At 35.7% G+C, this 18,375-nt stretch overlaps 1 protein-coding gene across 6 annotated transcripts in view; it reads right to left on the bottom strand.

Annotated features, from left to right (window-relative positions):
- The window catches only part of GatB (glutamyl-tRNA(Gln) amidotransferase subunit B, mitochondrial), a 159,874-nt gene extending 148,591 nt beyond the window's left edge, over positions 1-11,283 (bottom strand). For all 6 annotated transcript variants that reach the window (XM_067761386.1, XM_067761385.1, XM_067761384.1 and 3 more), the window contains exons 1-6: positions 11,006-11,283; positions 10,803-10,947; positions 10,603-10,716; positions 10,368-10,534; positions 8,742-8,890; positions 8,246-8,670 (exon numbers count right to left, since the gene is read on the bottom strand). In XM_067761386.1, coding sequence (XP_067617487.1) covers positions 8,246-8,670; positions 8,742-8,890; positions 10,368-10,534; positions 10,603-10,716; positions 10,803-10,947; positions 11,006-11,085 — 1,080 coding nt within the window. In that variant the 5' untranslated portion in view covers positions 11,086-11,283. The remainder of the gene's footprint in view (positions 1-8,245; positions 8,671-8,741; positions 8,891-10,367; positions 10,535-10,602; positions 10,717-10,802; positions 10,948-11,005) is intronic.
- Positions 11,284-18,375: the final 7,092 nt, after the last annotated feature.

Raw genomic sequence — 18,375 nt, 5'->3', positions numbered from 1 at the left:
GTATAGCTGCGAAAAAAAGTAGATATTGAATTTTGTCTGACTTTTCCACTAGCTCCAGTACCTCCAGCATTATTTCAGTATTCGGGAGAAATGAATCGTACCGAAAAATCAGCGTTGGCAAAACTTTTGACATCTCGCGCCACACTGGTTGGTCCTCCTTCTGTTAATGTGGATATAATCGACGGTTTCTCTTTTTTATATCATCTTGGAGGATCACTCCCACAAACATGCGGAAAGTTGGCCGAATTCATCTTGCAAAGAGTATGTAGCACTTCGTCAACAGAAATTTATCTAGTCTTCGATAGATACTTTCATCCATCGATCAAAGATCTTCAAAGTCAGACGCGTAAAGAATTTGACGTTCCATTCACTATACGTGGTCCGCTTCAACCACGTCCAAATGACTTTGTAGGTAGCTTGAAAAATTTTCGGTTTAAAGAGTGCTTCGTGAGATTCTTAGCAACTCATTGGGAGAATGACGAAATGGCGGCTGTTCTACAAGAGAAGAAAGTTTTCATGACAGTTGAGGAGCAGTGTTTTTCGTTTTCCGGTTCAGACAACCATGTTGTTAAAAAAGTGGAAGGAAATTTAGAATGCCAACACAAAGAGGCTGATACCAGAATAATGTTTCATATATCGAAATTGGCGCCCAACTCAAAAGTTCTCGTAAAAGCATCGGACATTGATGTTCTGATTATTTTACTAAGTAATTTATACAAAGTTCCTGACAAGCAAATTTGGCTGGCTTGTCCTCAATCAAGGAAAAAGAATCGCATCCTAGATCAAGAGTGCATAAATTGTTCGGAACTAGCGCCCATTCATGGTTATACATTGTGCTTAGCTCTGTCAGCATATCATGCTTTCACTTATGTGATTATACAGAGTCGTTTTTTAATCGAGGGAAAGGAAGGCCTTTTAAAATTTTGGAAGGTAATAAACTTTTTCAGCAAGCGTTCGCTTCTCTGACTGATACAACTGAAGATGGAAGTTCTACAAGAATTCACTTGTAATATGTATAATGTGAAATGCTGCGCCAGTGTCAACAATGCAAGGTTACAAATTTTCCAAAGGATGAATGGAAAAACAAAAGATAATGAAAAATGTATGAAGAAAATTAAGGGCTTTGACTCAAGTACTATTCCACCATGCTGGAAATCCCTTAAGCAAAAATTATTAAGGACAGCTTACGTCAGTTCGATGTAGCTAAACGCGACTGAATCAACTTGTGTTAAGTTTCCTGCGGAAGAATGTGGTTGGTTTAATGATCACGGAGTTTTTAAACCACGCTGGTTCGCCGGTGAATCGGTACCTCTTGATGTTGATGAGGTGTTGAGATTTTCTATAAACAGTTCGGAAGAAAATGTGGAGACTGAAGACTTCGATGAAATAGTGTTGGCCGGAGATGAATCTGATATAGAATAAGTACTTTTTGCACAGTTGAAATAAAATAATGTAAATATATTCACTTTGAGCTAAATGAAACTGAAAAATATTTAGAAAAAACGTGCATTTTGGTGTTCCTTATTTCGCAAATGTGATCTTTATTGGCAATGCAGCTCGCTAGGCGAACATTTTTTTCATATGCATATAACTATACAACAAAGGCGCAGACTAATGTAAACATTTTTTCTTTAATTTATGAATACAGCCATGTTGGTTATTTCATCGTGTTTGAAATATGCATTAATAAATAACCTCTAAACCGTATGCGAATATAATCCTTAGTATTAAGTCTTTTCGAAATAGTGCAAAAAACTGTGAACTTAAAACCTGCAAATTTTTTTTCCTGCCACGTGTATAGAAAATAAGATTACCCTCCATGCAAAATTTCAGATCGGCAAAAGATGTAACCTTAGAACCGACTTGCCAAGGGCTTCTTCTAGGATAGGAGGTGGCAAGTAGGTACTTTTGGGGTCGGGCTTTGCCTGCTTTCATAATTTGAATATTTTGTTTGAATACACTATGCAACAAATTTTGGAGCAATTGCTCCTTCTTTGAACCGACTAGCAAGTCGGTTCTTTTGGGGTCGGGGCGTTGCCAACTCTCATAATTTGAACATTTTATTTGAATACAATATGCAACATATTTTCGCCGAAAATTGACTTTTCATCGACGAATTACCACGATCCTGCCAAGCTAGGATCTGGCAAGTCCACGGTTTGAAGTTGCCCCAAATACTAGTAAATGAGTTATACTGGTCCCATTTGAATACAACATGCAACATGTTTTTTGCAGTGGGCTCCTGGACTAATATATAAATATTCAAAATTGAGGGGATGTGTGGAATAACGGTATAACTCAAGAATTAACCTTTTGAGAAAATTGAAAAAAAAAACTTAACATAGCAGGTAAAAATAAGTTTATAATAATCCTGCTTGGTAGGATTTTAGATAGTATGATTATTTGATAAGAAAAAGTAACAAATTTTATATATACATAATTTTATTAGAAAATGGATGATTTCTTTTTTTTTTTTTTTGAGTTATACCGTTATTCCTTTAGATGTGCTTATAACTATTTGTTATTTCCGTTTGTTATTTTTAGCAATTTTTGTTTTTACTACTTTTATCATTTTTAAACTTTTTCTATTTTTAACAATGGAGTTCTCTGCCTGCTTAGTCGTTTTTGAAACCACTTCAATTCTTTTATTTTTCAGTTCTTTCTGGTCTACGACATTGAATATATTTTCATACCATTTCGATGCTTCACTACTGCAAAATTTTATTAGAGAGTTATACCGTTTTTCCATAAATGAAGCTAATATCTTTGTTAAATATCACTATTATTTTCTAGGATAAATATGGTATGTGTATGTAATCGTGCTCTTTTTATTTAGCTGAATTATGGAAAAACGGTGTAACTCGACTTATACCATTATTCCACACATCCCCTCAATTACTACAGCAAAAATTAAGAATAACACAGTCTGATAATTTTTCTCAGATTAATTTACCTTAAAATTATTTTGGAAAAAATATTGTTACTTTAAATTAGTGTTCCTTTGTCCTTTCAAAATAAAAACTATAATACTGTGGCGAATTTTAGCATCACTAAGCTGATAGTAAATAAAGCCACAACAACAATAAAACAAACTGCCACTCTCATGTACATGAATACATGAATTAATCCATTTACACACGTACATAAAAGGTGACGAAGATTAACTCACGCACACACATGTTGTCATCAGTCGAAGTTAGTTGCTCACACATACACACGCATATATGTAGCTCAATTAGCAAGCAGGCGAAACGTCTAGCCTTTAGTAGAAATATGCGAATGAAGCAACGGAGAGTATAAAAGCAGCGCAAGCCGAGTAATCAGTAATCAGTTTGATTTAAATCACTCAATGCAGTCGCTTTAATTTTTCGACCAAACAAAAGTTCTGCACTTAAGCACGTACATGGCGTATGAGTAACTTTTGCTGACATACAAAATTTGTCCCATCACCCAGTGGCGCACGTGAAATTCAAAAAAAAAAAATAAGTTTAAAATTCTTAGTTCTGAAATATGAAAAACCTTCGTCTTCATCGAAGGAACCTATAGCCACTAGGGAACACACACACACACAGAATTTGATTTTTAAACGGTTTTATTTAGGTTGAATTTACAGGCTGCACGGCCGTTGTGAACGTATTTTGTAATTGAAATTTAAGTAACTTCCCGACAAGCTACAAGCTTGAAACTTGGAATATAGTTCAGAACCCGATGACAATAAGAAAAATATCGCCGCTAGATGGCGCAAGGATTGAGATATTCACAAAAATTGTATTTGTGTTCCGATTTGGCTCATATTTGGAACACATAATACATACAAGAATAGAAAGCGAGCTATGAAAAAAATCGCCGCTAGGTGGCGCAAGGACGAGATATTCACAAAAACCGTATTTGTGGTCCGATTTGGCTCATATTTGGAACACATAATACATACAAGAATAGAAAGTTACCTATGAAAAAAATCGCCGCTAGGTGGCGCAAAGATCGAGATATTCAAAAAAATCGTATTTGTGGTCCGATTTGGTCCATATTTGGAACACATAATACATACATGAATAGAAAGAAATATTACATACAGTCTGGTAGAAGTGACATCAAAAAATTTGGAGTTGGAGGAGGGACAAGCATACGTGGAGCAGAGTCGAGTAAAGTCTTTGGAAGGATTATGTATTGAGGACTTAGATTGTAACAAATTGTCAGGAAAGAGTCATTGTAATAATGAGTCACCAAATGAACTAAATAGAATGAGAAATAATGGACAATTAAATAAAGATTAAAAACTTGAAAATAAAATAATTTAAAAAAATTTTTAAGTTAAAAGGTTTTATTGAAAACAATACTTTCATGAAGTAATAATAATACTAAAAGCTAGTAAATAATTAGGTAGGTCCTAGGTATTAGTCATCACACTCCTCATCAATCTAGGGCGTTGATCAGACAATTAAATAAAAGCGTTGGACGCGTCAAATTTCTATTGATAGTCATATATAAGACCAACTGAACCTTAATCAGGTTATGCTACGCCTCACATGTTTAGAAATTTCACGCGCCCAACGCTTTTATTTAATTGTCTGATCAACGCCCTAGATTGATGAGGAGTGTGATGACTAATACCTAGGACCTACCTAATTATTTACTAGCTTTTAGTATTATTATTACTTCATGTAAGTATTGTTTTCAATAAAACCGTTCAACTTAAAAAAATTTTTTAATTATTTTATTATATATATAGCAGAGCTGTAATCATTTGAAATTTTAAATCATTGATTTAAGAATGCTTGCTCTTCATTCATTCATTCCTTGCTAAGGAATGTGGCTTAAAAGTTAACCCATTCTTCATTCAGTAGTGGAAAAAAAGAATGCACTCCTGAACTCATCCGAAGAAAGGATGAAGTAATTGAAAGAAACACAAACATTTTTCAACACAGAATAAGCATTCAAATGAATGCAGCCTTTGCTGAGTGTGCACACACTTTTCTAGTACCAATCAATTATGAAAAATGTCGTACATGCACAAAACCCGCTCAAATATCACATGGTTGCATTTAATTAAAGCCACTTCAAAATATATACACAAAAATTTAATTATTGTCCGTAATTACCAGTTTTTTCGATATTTAAATGGTAATAAAGCACAAAGAAGTTAACTGGAAAAGTATTCTTATTGAAATTTCCTAATAATTTAATAATAAAAAAAGCAAATGACCAACATTTCAACATCTCTGTTCCGAAAATTGTCATCGTTGTAAATAAGTGTTGCCAATGTGCCAGTCATTATAAGTAGGCCCTATAGGTAGTTGCAGCTTTTTTGATAGCAAAGAAAATAAACTTTGAATACAAATCTGCTTAAGTAAGATAGAATTCAACCTACAAATGCCATACAAATAGGCAGAGAGACTAATGGTCCTTCTCAATCACTCGGGCCCTATATTTATATTCTGTCAAACACTGTTAAAACATCAGCTGTAAAAAACTGTAGTCCGATGGAGCCAGTCAATCTCTTTGTGGGGAGGGAAATTAATAACCTCTGAAGAGTTTCTCCCAATTAAACATTTTTTTTTTTTTTGTAGCACATATGACAGGTGACTCAGGTGAATAGAAAAAGCCTGAATCGCTGTAGGACGATGCCATGGAATTAGGCATATATTTATCGAAATTCTCGGAATTAGGAACCTCCAACGAAATCGCCGATAGACCTATGTACTTTGATGTATTTAACTTTAAATGACTTAAGCTCAAGTATCGACAAATATCCACAATTTACTCTATTTGGTCAATGCACAATGTGTTCATTTACAAAATCCATTTTACTACAATAGCAAAATAAGTAGGACATATAGAACCATTTTGACATATAGCAAGAAAGCAATAGATTGCGAAGTTTAAGAGAACCTGAAAAGAAAGAAACATTTACTTGCATATTGCGATGATTTAAGGCAACTGCAGTTTCACCATGTGATTCGCGGTTCGAATCTCGGTGAAACCTTTGATAACATTCGAAATTGACTGATGATGATTATGTGCGGTTTTCGAAATGTTAAAATCGAAGTATGCCAGTAAATGTTTCTTTCTTTTGAAAAATAATGACTGAATATTCAATTATTATAAGCCGGTGTTAAGCTCATGAATTCCTAAATATTAAACTACTTGAATAATTAGAAGGGGCTATTATTTCTATTTATACATTTTACGCCTTTTTTGCACCCAACTCCTAAATTGATTTAACATATCTGATGACAATGAAAGTATAGCAAAAAATAACCTTGTGGAAAAAGTATTTAGTACTGAATGGAAAAAAGTGTGCATTCATTTCAAGTTTACATTCATTAAAGATTGGGAATGGTTCCTACATTCACACTCTATATTGAATTATATTTTATCATTCAATAACACACACACTTTAGCTTTGAGTTAAAGTATTTTGAAGCATTTAGGAATGGAGATTTATAATATGCAACCAAAAAATCACAATTTTTTAAAAGAATGCTGAGAATGCTGAAAGCATTTTCTGTTCGAAAATTAACGTATCGTCGGGAGAAAAATGTAACATAAATGTGATTATTCTTGAATAATCATTTATGATTCATATTTCGAAACACTTTTTATTCATCTTTTTATCATACTTGATATTACTGGAAGATTGTACTTTACTTCTTTTGGAATAACATTTGATTACTGTTCCCAGTCATTTTTTGATCACATTTAAGAACAATTTTCAATCATATTATATGATGGTTTGGAATCATTTGTGAATAAGATTGTGATTAATTTTTCCATCATATTTAATACATAACTAAATACTATATAAAAATCATATTTCATCAGGGGGTGAAAGCATCTGGAAGCTCGGAAGTAAGCTTTTTGAACCGCAGGTACCCAGCCAGCATTTTTTGAAAATTTTGATAAAAAAATATTCAAATATCATACCCCAAGATGATTAAAAACGTTCAAATTTAAAAGCATTTTCTGTTCGAAAATTAACGTATCGTCGGGAGAAAAATGTACCATAAATGTGATTATTCTTGAATAATCATTTATGATTCATATTTCGAAACACTTTTTATTCATCTTTTTATCATACTTGATATTACTGGAAGATTGTACTTTACTTCTTTTGGAATAACATTTGATTACTGTTCCCAGTCATTTTTTGATCACATTTAAGAACAATTTTCAATCATATTATATGATGGTTTGGAATCATTTGTGAATAAGATTGTGATTAATTTTTCCATCATATTTAATACATAACTAAATACTATATAAAAATCATATTTCATCAAGGGGTGAAAGCATCTGGAAGCTCGGAAGTAAGCTTTTTGAACCGCAGGTAGTAATTAACTTGACCGTTGTACACACATACGACTACAACATCCAACATCATCTATGATCATCATCTTAGATCATGGTAACGATGTCACTTTAAAAATCACGATTTTACTATGTCTCATAACATTCTTTAAATATAACTAGATGTTTTCGACAATCATAGCTCATGGAGGATGTTGAAGCCGGGTCCAGGCGTGTCGATCAAGCTTAACTTACCAGCGGTTAAACAGCTTACAACTTCCGTACATCGGTTCAATTCAGTATGTCTTTTCTGGGAAGCCGCATCTATAGAAATGTTAGAAGACATCTTAGGTTAGCAGCAGCACTTATATTACTTTTAGTCTTGAATATGTGTTGTATATATGTAATTTTTTTGGATTTTATGATTGAAAAATTGTGAGCTAATGAAGAAAAATCAAATTTTCAATTAGAAGTATAGTTTTAACAAGTGAAAAATTCATCATTTATTCAAGAAAGGTAGTCTGCAATATTATTCTATTTTTGATCACCGAAGTTAAAGAAATTAAATTCAAAAATGGTTCCAAATTGTGATTGAAAAATTGTTCTCAGTTATTGATCATCAAAAGCAAACAAGTTTTATTATTCTCTATGTTCAATTTTTTAAAGTCTTAAAATTTATTCATCAAAGTTATTCGAAAATTATTTCAAAAAGTGATCGAAAAATGATTTTCAGTTTTTGATCATTAAAAGTAATCTTATTTTATTATTTATTTTGTTCAACTGTATGAAAACTCAGTATTTATTCGCAAGGAGTAGTCAAATTGTATTGATATGAAGGAAAGTTCAAAAATTTATCATCTAAATGCTGTGTGGGTAAAATTTACTTTCTGGTTCCTATAATTTTTTCGATCTCTGTATAAAAACTATAATAAAAAAAAAAAAAATTAAATAAACATACCACTAATATCACAGCAATATCTTGATTCAATTGATATTTATTCATCAAATGTTTGCGCGTATCTTCTGGAAGTTCAGGTAATGCATTAGTAATTGATTGCACTGATATCAAATCATTGGTTAATACACCCTCTGTTGCCAAATTTAAACGCAGAGGTGGTAAATTTGGTTCAGGCATAAAACGATAATCCTGTAAAACTTCTTTATCACGCATGGCGACTGTGGAGCGCGTTATTGCATCCCACGAGCGTGTTTCATTCGTAACAACATCACCATTAGTTACAACTACAAACTGTCTTTGTATTTCGTATGAAATTGCCTGAGAAATACTACGTACTGAACCAATATTTTTTACTTCTGTACGCACTCCTAACGGTTCACCGTTCCTATGAATCGAGATGTTGGCATCAACACGAAGGGCACCCTCTATTTATGGTGTGCAAAAAAAGTATGTATTTAATGATATAATTTTTTGTTAAAATTACGGCACCACTAACCTTCCATTTTGCAGGAACATGAACGTAAGCATTTTAAAATTAAAATTAATTCTTTTACCAACGATGCAGCTTCTTCACCAGTTTCTAGATCGGGTGCAAATACCAATTCGATGAGCGGAGCGCCGGCTCGATTGAGATCGACAAGACTTCTAAAGTGGTAGCAAGAAAATATTTATAATTTATTGATATGAGTAGTGAAACAAACCAATGTAGACTTAAATAGCTCCAAATGAATTCTATAGTCTTGAACACTCGAGCAAGCATCTGCTTGAAACATTTACTGTATTCTGTGGCTGTCATTGTAGCGATAAGGACACTCCCCGAAGGCCTTGGGGTGTGTTATCGAGTTGATGGCCCTTTGCCGGATGCAGTTCCGGTACCAAGCCCGACCATCTCGGGAACGGTTTGGTTATCACCACATGGGACCTTCTAGCCCATCCCTCCCTCCCACCGCCTACATCCATGAAGAGTTCGGGGTCGCAGGAGCTTTGTCTGTTAATGAAACAGGATTCGCCAGGGATAGGTGAGGGCTGCGCTCCACAACCCCTTGAATCTATTTGGTATTTTAGTCGCATCTTACGACAGGCATACCTACCGCGGGTATATTCTAACCCCCCCCCCCCCTAACCCGCTGTGGATCCTATAAGTATAAAAATAAAATGTAAGGCGCGATAACCTCCGAAGCGATCTAAGGCCGAGCTTCTCTTCCAATTTGCGTCGTGCTCCTCTTGATTTTCCCTACAAATTGGCCGGACGGGACCTATATGTTGTATGCCGACTCCGAACGACATCTGCAAGGCAGATGCGTTTTCACTGAGAGCTTTTCATGGCAGAAATACACCCGGAGAGCTTGCCAAACAGTGCCGAGGGGCGACCCCGCTTAGAAAAATTTTCTTCTAATTGAAAAACTTTATTTCTAAAATTTTGATGTTGCTTTGCCCGGGGTGTGAACCCAGGGCATACGGTGTGGTAGGCGGAGCACGCTACCATCACACCACGGTGGCCGCCAGTATGGATAGGATAGTTGGCGGAGTTTCAGCAGTGGCAGATCATAGGGAGATTGATGTTAGAGGCGATTGGTGTTAATCTTGAGTTCAAGAATGTCAAAAGCTGCAGGTGTTAGTCGGTAAAAACACTTCCTAATGATTTTGAGAAGTGCCGACTACCCAACCGTACTTGACTGTATATGAACACTTTTCGATCTTGTTGTTGTTTTTGTGACAGCAAGGAAACTCTTAGAATGTTTATGGGAGTGTTACACCAAGTTGTTCAATACCAAATAGTTCCCCAGATAATCGGCCTAGTACCTTAATGGCGCTTGTTACTGGAACGTACCAGATCTGCATTCGGCAAAGGACCATCAACATCGATAACACTCCCCAACGCCTTCGGGGAGTGTCCTTATCGCTACAAAACAACAACTACACCCTCCCACCTTCGTACTAGGTACGCTGCCACGGGAGCGGTTTTCTGACACCTACAACTGTACGGTCTCTGGATTTCATTTACCCCAGCAAAATCCCTTTGGTGCAGTTTCTGACCACCGTTCACACGCACGCAAAAATCAATATAGCGAACATTTAAGGGAAAATTATAAGATTGGAATTGAGAGATAATAATGCTTACCTCTTCAATACATCATCATGTAACGATTTACCACTGTCTTGTTCCAATTGTAATTGTAATAGGCGTGTTTTTTTATAGTAAGGTTTTTTTCCTGGTACAATTACTGGAAAGATAAGTTCACCATTATTTGCCAATGCAGCACGTTGTTGTGTAATCTGATAGCCAACCTTTACAAATGTGATAGTGATAAATAGCTTAAAAATAGGTTTTAATATGGTAATTTGGTGTGACCTACCGGCAAATCTGCATAAAAATAATGCTTACGATCAAACATTGACATTTCATTGATACGGCAGCCGAGCGCCGCAGCTGTTTTTATTCCTAGCTCAACACATTTTCGATTTAGTACCTGAGAAAAACCATGATATGTATTAATTAGTTTACTTTCGACTTTTGTGTAGCTTTACAAACAGTTCCACATGGTATTCGACTCACCGGCAATGTGCCAGGCAAAGACGCATCAAAATAAGAGACTGCTGTATTAAGTGGCACTCCGAATTTCGTACTACTACCGGAGAAGAGTTTAGAATCGGTTAGCAGTTGTGCATGAATTTCCAGACCAACAACGCTTGTCCAATTTCTGTTCAAATCAAAAACTTTATTTTACCTTTTGTCTAATATCTCGACAGATTACTTACTGCATACAAGCTTTGGTTGTTTGTACCTGACTTGCTAATCCTCTGGAAAGGTTTATACTTGGCGCAACTCTTGGATACATTTTGGTGTGTTTATATTTATAAATATAAAAATGTTTACCATACGATTCTTTATTTAACGCGCAAAAAATTAAAGCCACAGCTGATATCTAATCAGCTGGGCCGTATGCTACGTGCTGTGCCATGTTGGGTCACAAATTACACATACAAGATTGCGCATTGCGCATGTAAACAAAAGATCAACTGTTTTTTATGGGCAAACTTCTGTGTGTGATTTCCCTGCTAGACAGAGCTGACGGAAACTCCAACACATTCACAGAATTTTTGACATCACTAAACACTCGCATGAATTCATGGTTCAATTATATGGTTGGCTCATCTCATCAGCTGATTTTATTTATTTCATTGCTTGGCCGAAGGGATTGTCAAAGGGAGATGGCAAACTCAAAATGAAACCTACCCATTGACAACATTTTCTTACACATACAAAAACTGCTAAGTTCTCTGTTTCCATTCCGTACCATTCGCACCAACACCAATACACAGATTTTGACAATATGAACAGACATATTTTTTTGCTTTACAGATGAGCCAACCATATAATTGAACCAGGAATGCACCTTAACGTTAAGCTAATCGTTTATCAAAAACTTTCCACCCTTTCCGTTGAAACACTTCGAAATATTATCGATAAAGAAATTATCAAGATAAATTGTATCTCGTTTTTAACCGAAACGAAAAGCTTTCGTTAACGTTAAAAACGTTAACAAAAACGTGATAATTTATGTTAGAATTGTGCTGGCAAAGCTATAGCCATGGTGAAGCTGTAAGGTGATAACAGCGAGCGGACATACACACACAAACTCCATGTAATTTGTTTGTCTAATTCGTTGGTGGTAATGTCAAAAATACTCTGAGAAATGTTCGTACTGTCAAAATTCATGAGAAAAGTTGCAATCAGCTTGGCTAATGCTTTCACCTTTAATGACTCCGCCATCAATCAGCTTTGCCAGCATAGTTTGAAATTAAAAATCAACATAAACGATTTGATTTCGTTTTGATATGGCAGAAAACGAAACAAAATCATTTCGTTAATTTGACGTTCTTAATTATTTAACGAAATGATATCGGTTCGTTGGTTAAGCATGCCCGAATTGAACCATGCTTGAATTTTTCCTTTTATTCCTATGGAAAACCATGGTATGTATGTGTATGCGTATACAGAATGTTTACATCAAGTTTGTCATGTCGCCTCTCACAATCTGATAGAAACTTTGCTTTACGCCCTGATGTAAATTTCCATCAGCCATATCTGTCAATTGACCCCTCAAATGACTAACAGCTGTCTAGCAGGGTTGTGATGATGGGCAGGTTATTTGTGGTGCTGTGCGGTTTCGAATACTCGAGTATTCACAAAACCGAGTTTTTTATAAAAACGAAAAATTATCGATTGAGTTAACTTCAACCGCGTATTTTGAAATTGGCGCTTTCAGCAAATCGATAGGTTGATCAGTCGATGACTGATAACTTTCTGAAGTACCGTTAAAGCCCCGACACATAAAGGGCCAATTAATGGTGAATTATAGCTCTGTCACATAAGCAGTTTTCATATATATGAGTTTAACATAAGCTTAAGGCTTGTTTTCCTCGAAAGCGGTGCCGCTATTTAGCGGCCGTTACATAGCGGTAGAGTATGTTGTCAAAAATGTTGCAGTGTAAAAGTAATTATGTGTAAACTAAGAACACGGTGAAGTTCACCGTAACGTAATATAGCGGCAGGGCAAAAAATATTACGGCCGTCATGACGGTACAAACTTGTTCGTCACCGTTTTTTCTCACCGCCGCACTCAAAGCGGTGAACAATTTGTCAAATTTTTTATTTCTTTCAATTAATTAACAAGTAAGGAAGGTTAAGTTCGGGTGTAACCGAACATTACATACTCAGTTGAGAGCTATGGTGACAACATAAGGGAAAATAACCATGTAGGAAAATGAAGCGAAGGAAACCCTGGAATGTGTATCAAATGAAAGGCGTTAAAGAGTATTTTATGAGGGAGTGGGCCATAGTTCTATAGGTGGATGCCATTTAGGGATATAGCCATAAAGGTGGATCAGGGTTGACTCTAGAATGCGTTTGTACGATATGGGTTTCATATGAACGGTGTTAATGAGTATTTTAAAAGGGAGTAATCCTTAGTTCCATAGGTGGACGCCATTTCGAGATATCGCCACAAAGGTGGACCAGGGGTGACCCTAAAATTTGTTTGTACAATATGGGTATCAAAAAAAAGGTGTTAATGAGTATTTTAAAAGGGAGTAATCCTTAGTTCCATAGGTGGACGCCGTTTCGAGATATCGCCATAAGGTGGACCAGGGGTGACCCTAGAATTTGTTTGTACAATATGGGCATCAAACGAAAGGTGTTAATGAGTATTTTAAAAGGGAGTGGGCCTTAGTTCTATAGGTGGACGCCGTTTCGAAATATCGCCCTAAAGGTGGACCAGGGGTGACTCTAGAATATGTTTGTACGATATGGGTATCAAATTAAAGGTATTAATAAGGGGTTTAAAAGGGAGTGGTGGTTGTTGTATAGGTGGTCGCCTTTTCGAGATATCGCCATAAAGGTGGACCAGGGGTGACTATAGAACGCGTTTGCACGATATGAGTATCAAATGAAAGGTGCTAATGCGTATTTTAAAAGGGAGTAATACTTAGTTCCATAGGTGGACGAGGTTTCGATATATCGCCATAAAGGTGGACCAGGGGTAACCCTAGAATTTGTTTGTACAATATGGGTATCAAAAGAAAGGTGTTTATGAGTATTTTAAAAGGGAGTAATCCTTAGTTCCATATGTGGACGCCGTTTCGAGATATCGCCATAAAGGTGGAGCAGGGGTGACCCTAGAATTTGTTTGTACAATATGGGTATCAAAAGAAAGGTGTTAATGAATATTTTAAAAGGGAGTGGGCCTTCGTTCTATAGGTGTTCGCCTTTTCTAGATATCGCCATAAAGGTGGACCAAGGGTGACTTTAGAATATGTTTTTACGATATGGGTATCAAATGAAAGGTGTTAATGAGTATTTTAAAAGGGCGTGGGGCTTAGTTCTATAGGTGGACGCCTTTTCGAGATATCGCCATAAAGGTGGACCAGGGGTGACTCTAGAATGAGTTTGTACGATATGGGTATCAAATTAAAGGTATTAATGAGAGTTTTAAAAGGGAGTGGTGTGAAGGCGTTTTCCAGATATCGACCAAAATGTGGACCAGGGTGACCCAGAACATCATCTGTTGGATACAGCTAATTTATTTATATATGTAATACCTGCCAAGATTTTAAGGGTTTTTTATTTCGCCCTGTAGAACTTTTTCATTTTCTTCTACTTAATATGGTAGGTGTCACAACCATTTTATAAAGTTTTTTCTAAAGTTATATTTCGCGTCAATAAAACAATCCAATTACCTTACCATGTTTCATGCTTTTTTTCGTATTTGGTATAGAATTATGGCATTTTTTCATTTTTCGTAATTTTCGATATCGAAAAAGTGGGCGTGGTCATAGTCGGATTTCGTTCATTTTTCATACCAAGATAAAATGAGTTCAAGTAAGCACGTGAACTAAGTTCATTACAGATATTTCGATTTTTGCCCAAGTTATCGTGTTAACGGCCATGCGGAAGGACAGACGGACGCCTGTGTATAGAAACTGGGCGTGGCATCAACCGATTTCGCCCATTTTCACAGAAAACAGTTAATGTCATAAAATCTGTGCCCCTACCAAATTTCAAAAGGATTGGTTAATTTTTGTTCGACTTATGGCGTTAAAAGTATCCTAGACAAATTAAATGAAAAAGGGCGGAGCCACGCCCATTTTGAAATTTTCTTTTATTTTTGTATTTTGTTGCACCATATCATTACTGGAGTTGAATGTTGACATAATTTACTTATATACTGTAAAGATATTAAATTTTTTGTTAAAATTTTACTTTAAAAATTTTTTTTTTTAAAAGTGGGCGTGGTCCTTCTCCGATTTTGCTAATTTTTATTAGGCGTACATATAGTAATAGAGGTAACGTTCCTGCCAAATTTCATCAAGATATATTCAACGCCTGCCAAATTACAGCTTGCAAAACTTTTAAATTACCTTCTTTTAAAAGTGGGCGGTGCCACGCCCATTGTCCAAAATTTTACTAATTTTCTATTCTGCGTCATAAGTTCAACTCATCTACCAAGTTTCGTCGCTTTAGCTGTCTTTTGTAATGAATTATCGCACTTTTTCGGTTTTTCGAAATTTTCGATATCGAAAAAGTGGGCGTGATTATAGTCCGATATCGTTCATTTTAAATAGCGATCTGAGATGTGTACTCAGGAACCTCCATACCAAATTTCATCAAGATACCTCAAAATTTACTCAAGTTATCGTGTTAACGGACGGACGGACGGACGGACATGGCTCAATCAAATTTTTTTTCGATCCTGATTATTTTGATATATAGAAGTCTATATCTATCTCGATTCCTTTATATATGTACAACCAACCGTTATCCAATCAAACTTAATATACTCTGTGAGCTCTGCTCAACTGAGTATAATAAAAACAAAAACTATTTTTGTTGTTTACGGCCTTTGAATTATAACTTTTTAAATATAAACGAGCTCTAGGCCAAATATTTGTATATTCTTAATAAAACACAATACGTGAATTTTTGATATACAATTATATTATTTAATTTGTCGATATTTCGACTTCAGTCTGAAGTCATCATCAGGACTAGGTACGAAAAGAACAAACATACATATTAAAATCATAAAAATACACATTTGCACAAGTACAGAACTTACATTTTTGAATGCAATATGTCGACTGGTGTAACAAAAATATAAGTTTACGAACAGTGCAAAGCAAATAACAATAAAATGTAAATAACACACAGCCGTTATCATAAACAAAAAATGAACATAAGCAGAAAGTTATCTAAATGAGTAGTGAGCGCCGCTCAAGTGATATCAGCTGCAGCCTGCAGGTGAACTCTTTGGTAAACAGTGGGAGATGCTCTTATCTATTATTGTTGTTGTTGTTGATCAGCTGCCTAAAGGCAGAGGCAATACCAATTGGATCAGTTTTGAAGTTCATCCGTTTGTCGCTGGGTGTATTTATTATGTGCAGCATCTCTAATATGTAGCGTTTGTTGTAATTCCTCTCTTGCTGTAGAATTTCTACATTTTCTAAATTGGGAGAGTGTCCAGTTTCTCTGCAATGCTGTGTTAGCGCCGTTTTGCCATCATTAGGGTTGTTGCGATTTTTAATATTCGTTTTATGCCCGGAAATCCTCGTTTTTAGTTTCGAAAACAGTTTTTAGTGTAAAATTTTTGAGAAAACGTATACAAATAAACAAAACAAAACTAAAGAAAACCCAAAAAATGTGGAAAATGGTGAAATCAGATTGGCATACATTGGCTGCGACGGTGGACCAGCTTTACAACAAAGCGGTGCCGCTGATGACGGTAGTTAAAGCGGGTGACAATTACCCTGCAAAAATTGTTGTATTACGTGTTCCATTTTCTTCATGTTGGAGTACTCTAATAATACTCCTTTGCAATGCGTTTGCGGACCACCATCAGCCGATCATTGCTCGTTTTTTAACGACCGTGATCACGACACGATGACAATCGAACAGAGTTGCCAAACGTAAAATATTGCATACAATTAACTGATAATAAAATTTTACTATGGCAACTCTGATAAAATGCAACCGCGCACTGGTTTTATGTATACATACTATATTATAGAGAAATATTAGTTTCTTTATTCACGCAAATGCTAAATAACATAAGAATATTCGTAGTAAAAAATATAAAAGTTGTATTGCCCCTCTTCATTTACTTTCATTTTAAATTAAATTCACTCCGATAATTCTTTCCGACACAATTCCTCTCTAGTACTGTGGCATATGATCCTCTGTGGGTGCTCCATGGAGTACTACAGTGAAAGTACTATGGAAAGTACTCTCACGTATGTACTCTATGGAACACTCACAAACAAAGCGAGAGTGGGATCACCTACTCCTCTCCTAGGACATCGCAATGTTAATTGGAGCACATTTTTTGTATGAATACAGATTAGTTTTGGAATACTCCTATACTCCCAAAGGAGTATTCCTTACATTATTTATGGAGTACTCGCGTTTTTTGAAGGGTAACGACCGAATAAGAGCGGCACCGCTTTTTGGGGAAACCAAGCCTTTATGCATTATGAGTAGATTGTACATATTTTTATGGAGAACGGTAGAAAGAGCGACACTGGCGCCATCTGATATTGAAAAGTAGCCAACTCCTCAATTTTGTTCCAAGCAAATCATAAGAAGAAGAATTTGACATTTGCTTTGGCTAAGGGTGTTGGCACACTTTTTAAGTGAAATTATTTTTCCCAATGGTTGGTAACTTTTCTAACATTTTTCGCAATTAAAAACTGCAATATAACAATCGATTACGACAAAAAATATGTTAGCAAGTATTTTTGTTGTATAGAGAGAATGTTTTTAACAGTGCTTCGCGAAATTTTGTATGTGAATTGGCAAGGCATAATAAACTACAATTGCCAAGTCTGAAGTTCCTTCATATTTACAAACGCACCATCTTGGTTATTGTGGCGATGTTATTGGAATGCATAAGTTTGTGTTAAACGCATCTATATGAAAAATGTCATTGTACCGCGGGAGAGTATTTAAAAAAAATTTAAATTGCGACGATCGTTTCAGACAGATAGCTCCAAAGGTAATGAGGCTCTAACAGACGAATTACGATCGTTTTGTACACAATAGCGTCATCTATATAGGCTGCAAATAAAGAATTACCTAAATTGCCGGATGACGGTACGGAGGATGCATGTTTCATTAGTGCGCCATTAATGATTCCACGTAAAATATAAAATTATTTTGATGAAATTTTGTGAAGAAGTGAGCGTACGGTTTCTTTTACACCTTGGTCTGGAGTTGGGAGTTAAAGTAAATAAATCGGGCTTCGAGACGCCACCCCTGGCGTGGTGGGGAAAGGATCCCCTCTATTCAAATATGCCTCTGATAGATAAAAAAATAGTTTTGACATCTAGGAGGATCATTCTACCAACTCTTGTTTATATTTATTGGCAATTCCTGGTACACTAATGGCAAATTTTATCGGTTTTGATTCGGCAGAACTCCAAAACCAAGGTTCGGGCGCGGATTCTACCAAAAAACGGTATTCGGCCGGATACTAATCGTAGTCCCTGAATTGAACTTCCTCCGGCCTTACAGTTTGAATCTTGCATGGCATCACTAATTTTGTGGTATTCCAACTGTCAAATTTGGCAATCAA

This window comes from Eurosta solidaginis, chromosome 1 (genome assembly GCF_040869045.1).
Source record: "Eurosta solidaginis isolate ZX-2024a chromosome 1, ASM4086904v1, whole genome shotgun sequence".
Lineage (NCBI taxonomy): Eukaryota > Metazoa > Arthropoda > Insecta > Diptera > Tephritidae > Eurosta > Eurosta solidaginis.
This window is presented reverse-complemented; position numbering and strand designations above follow the sequence as displayed.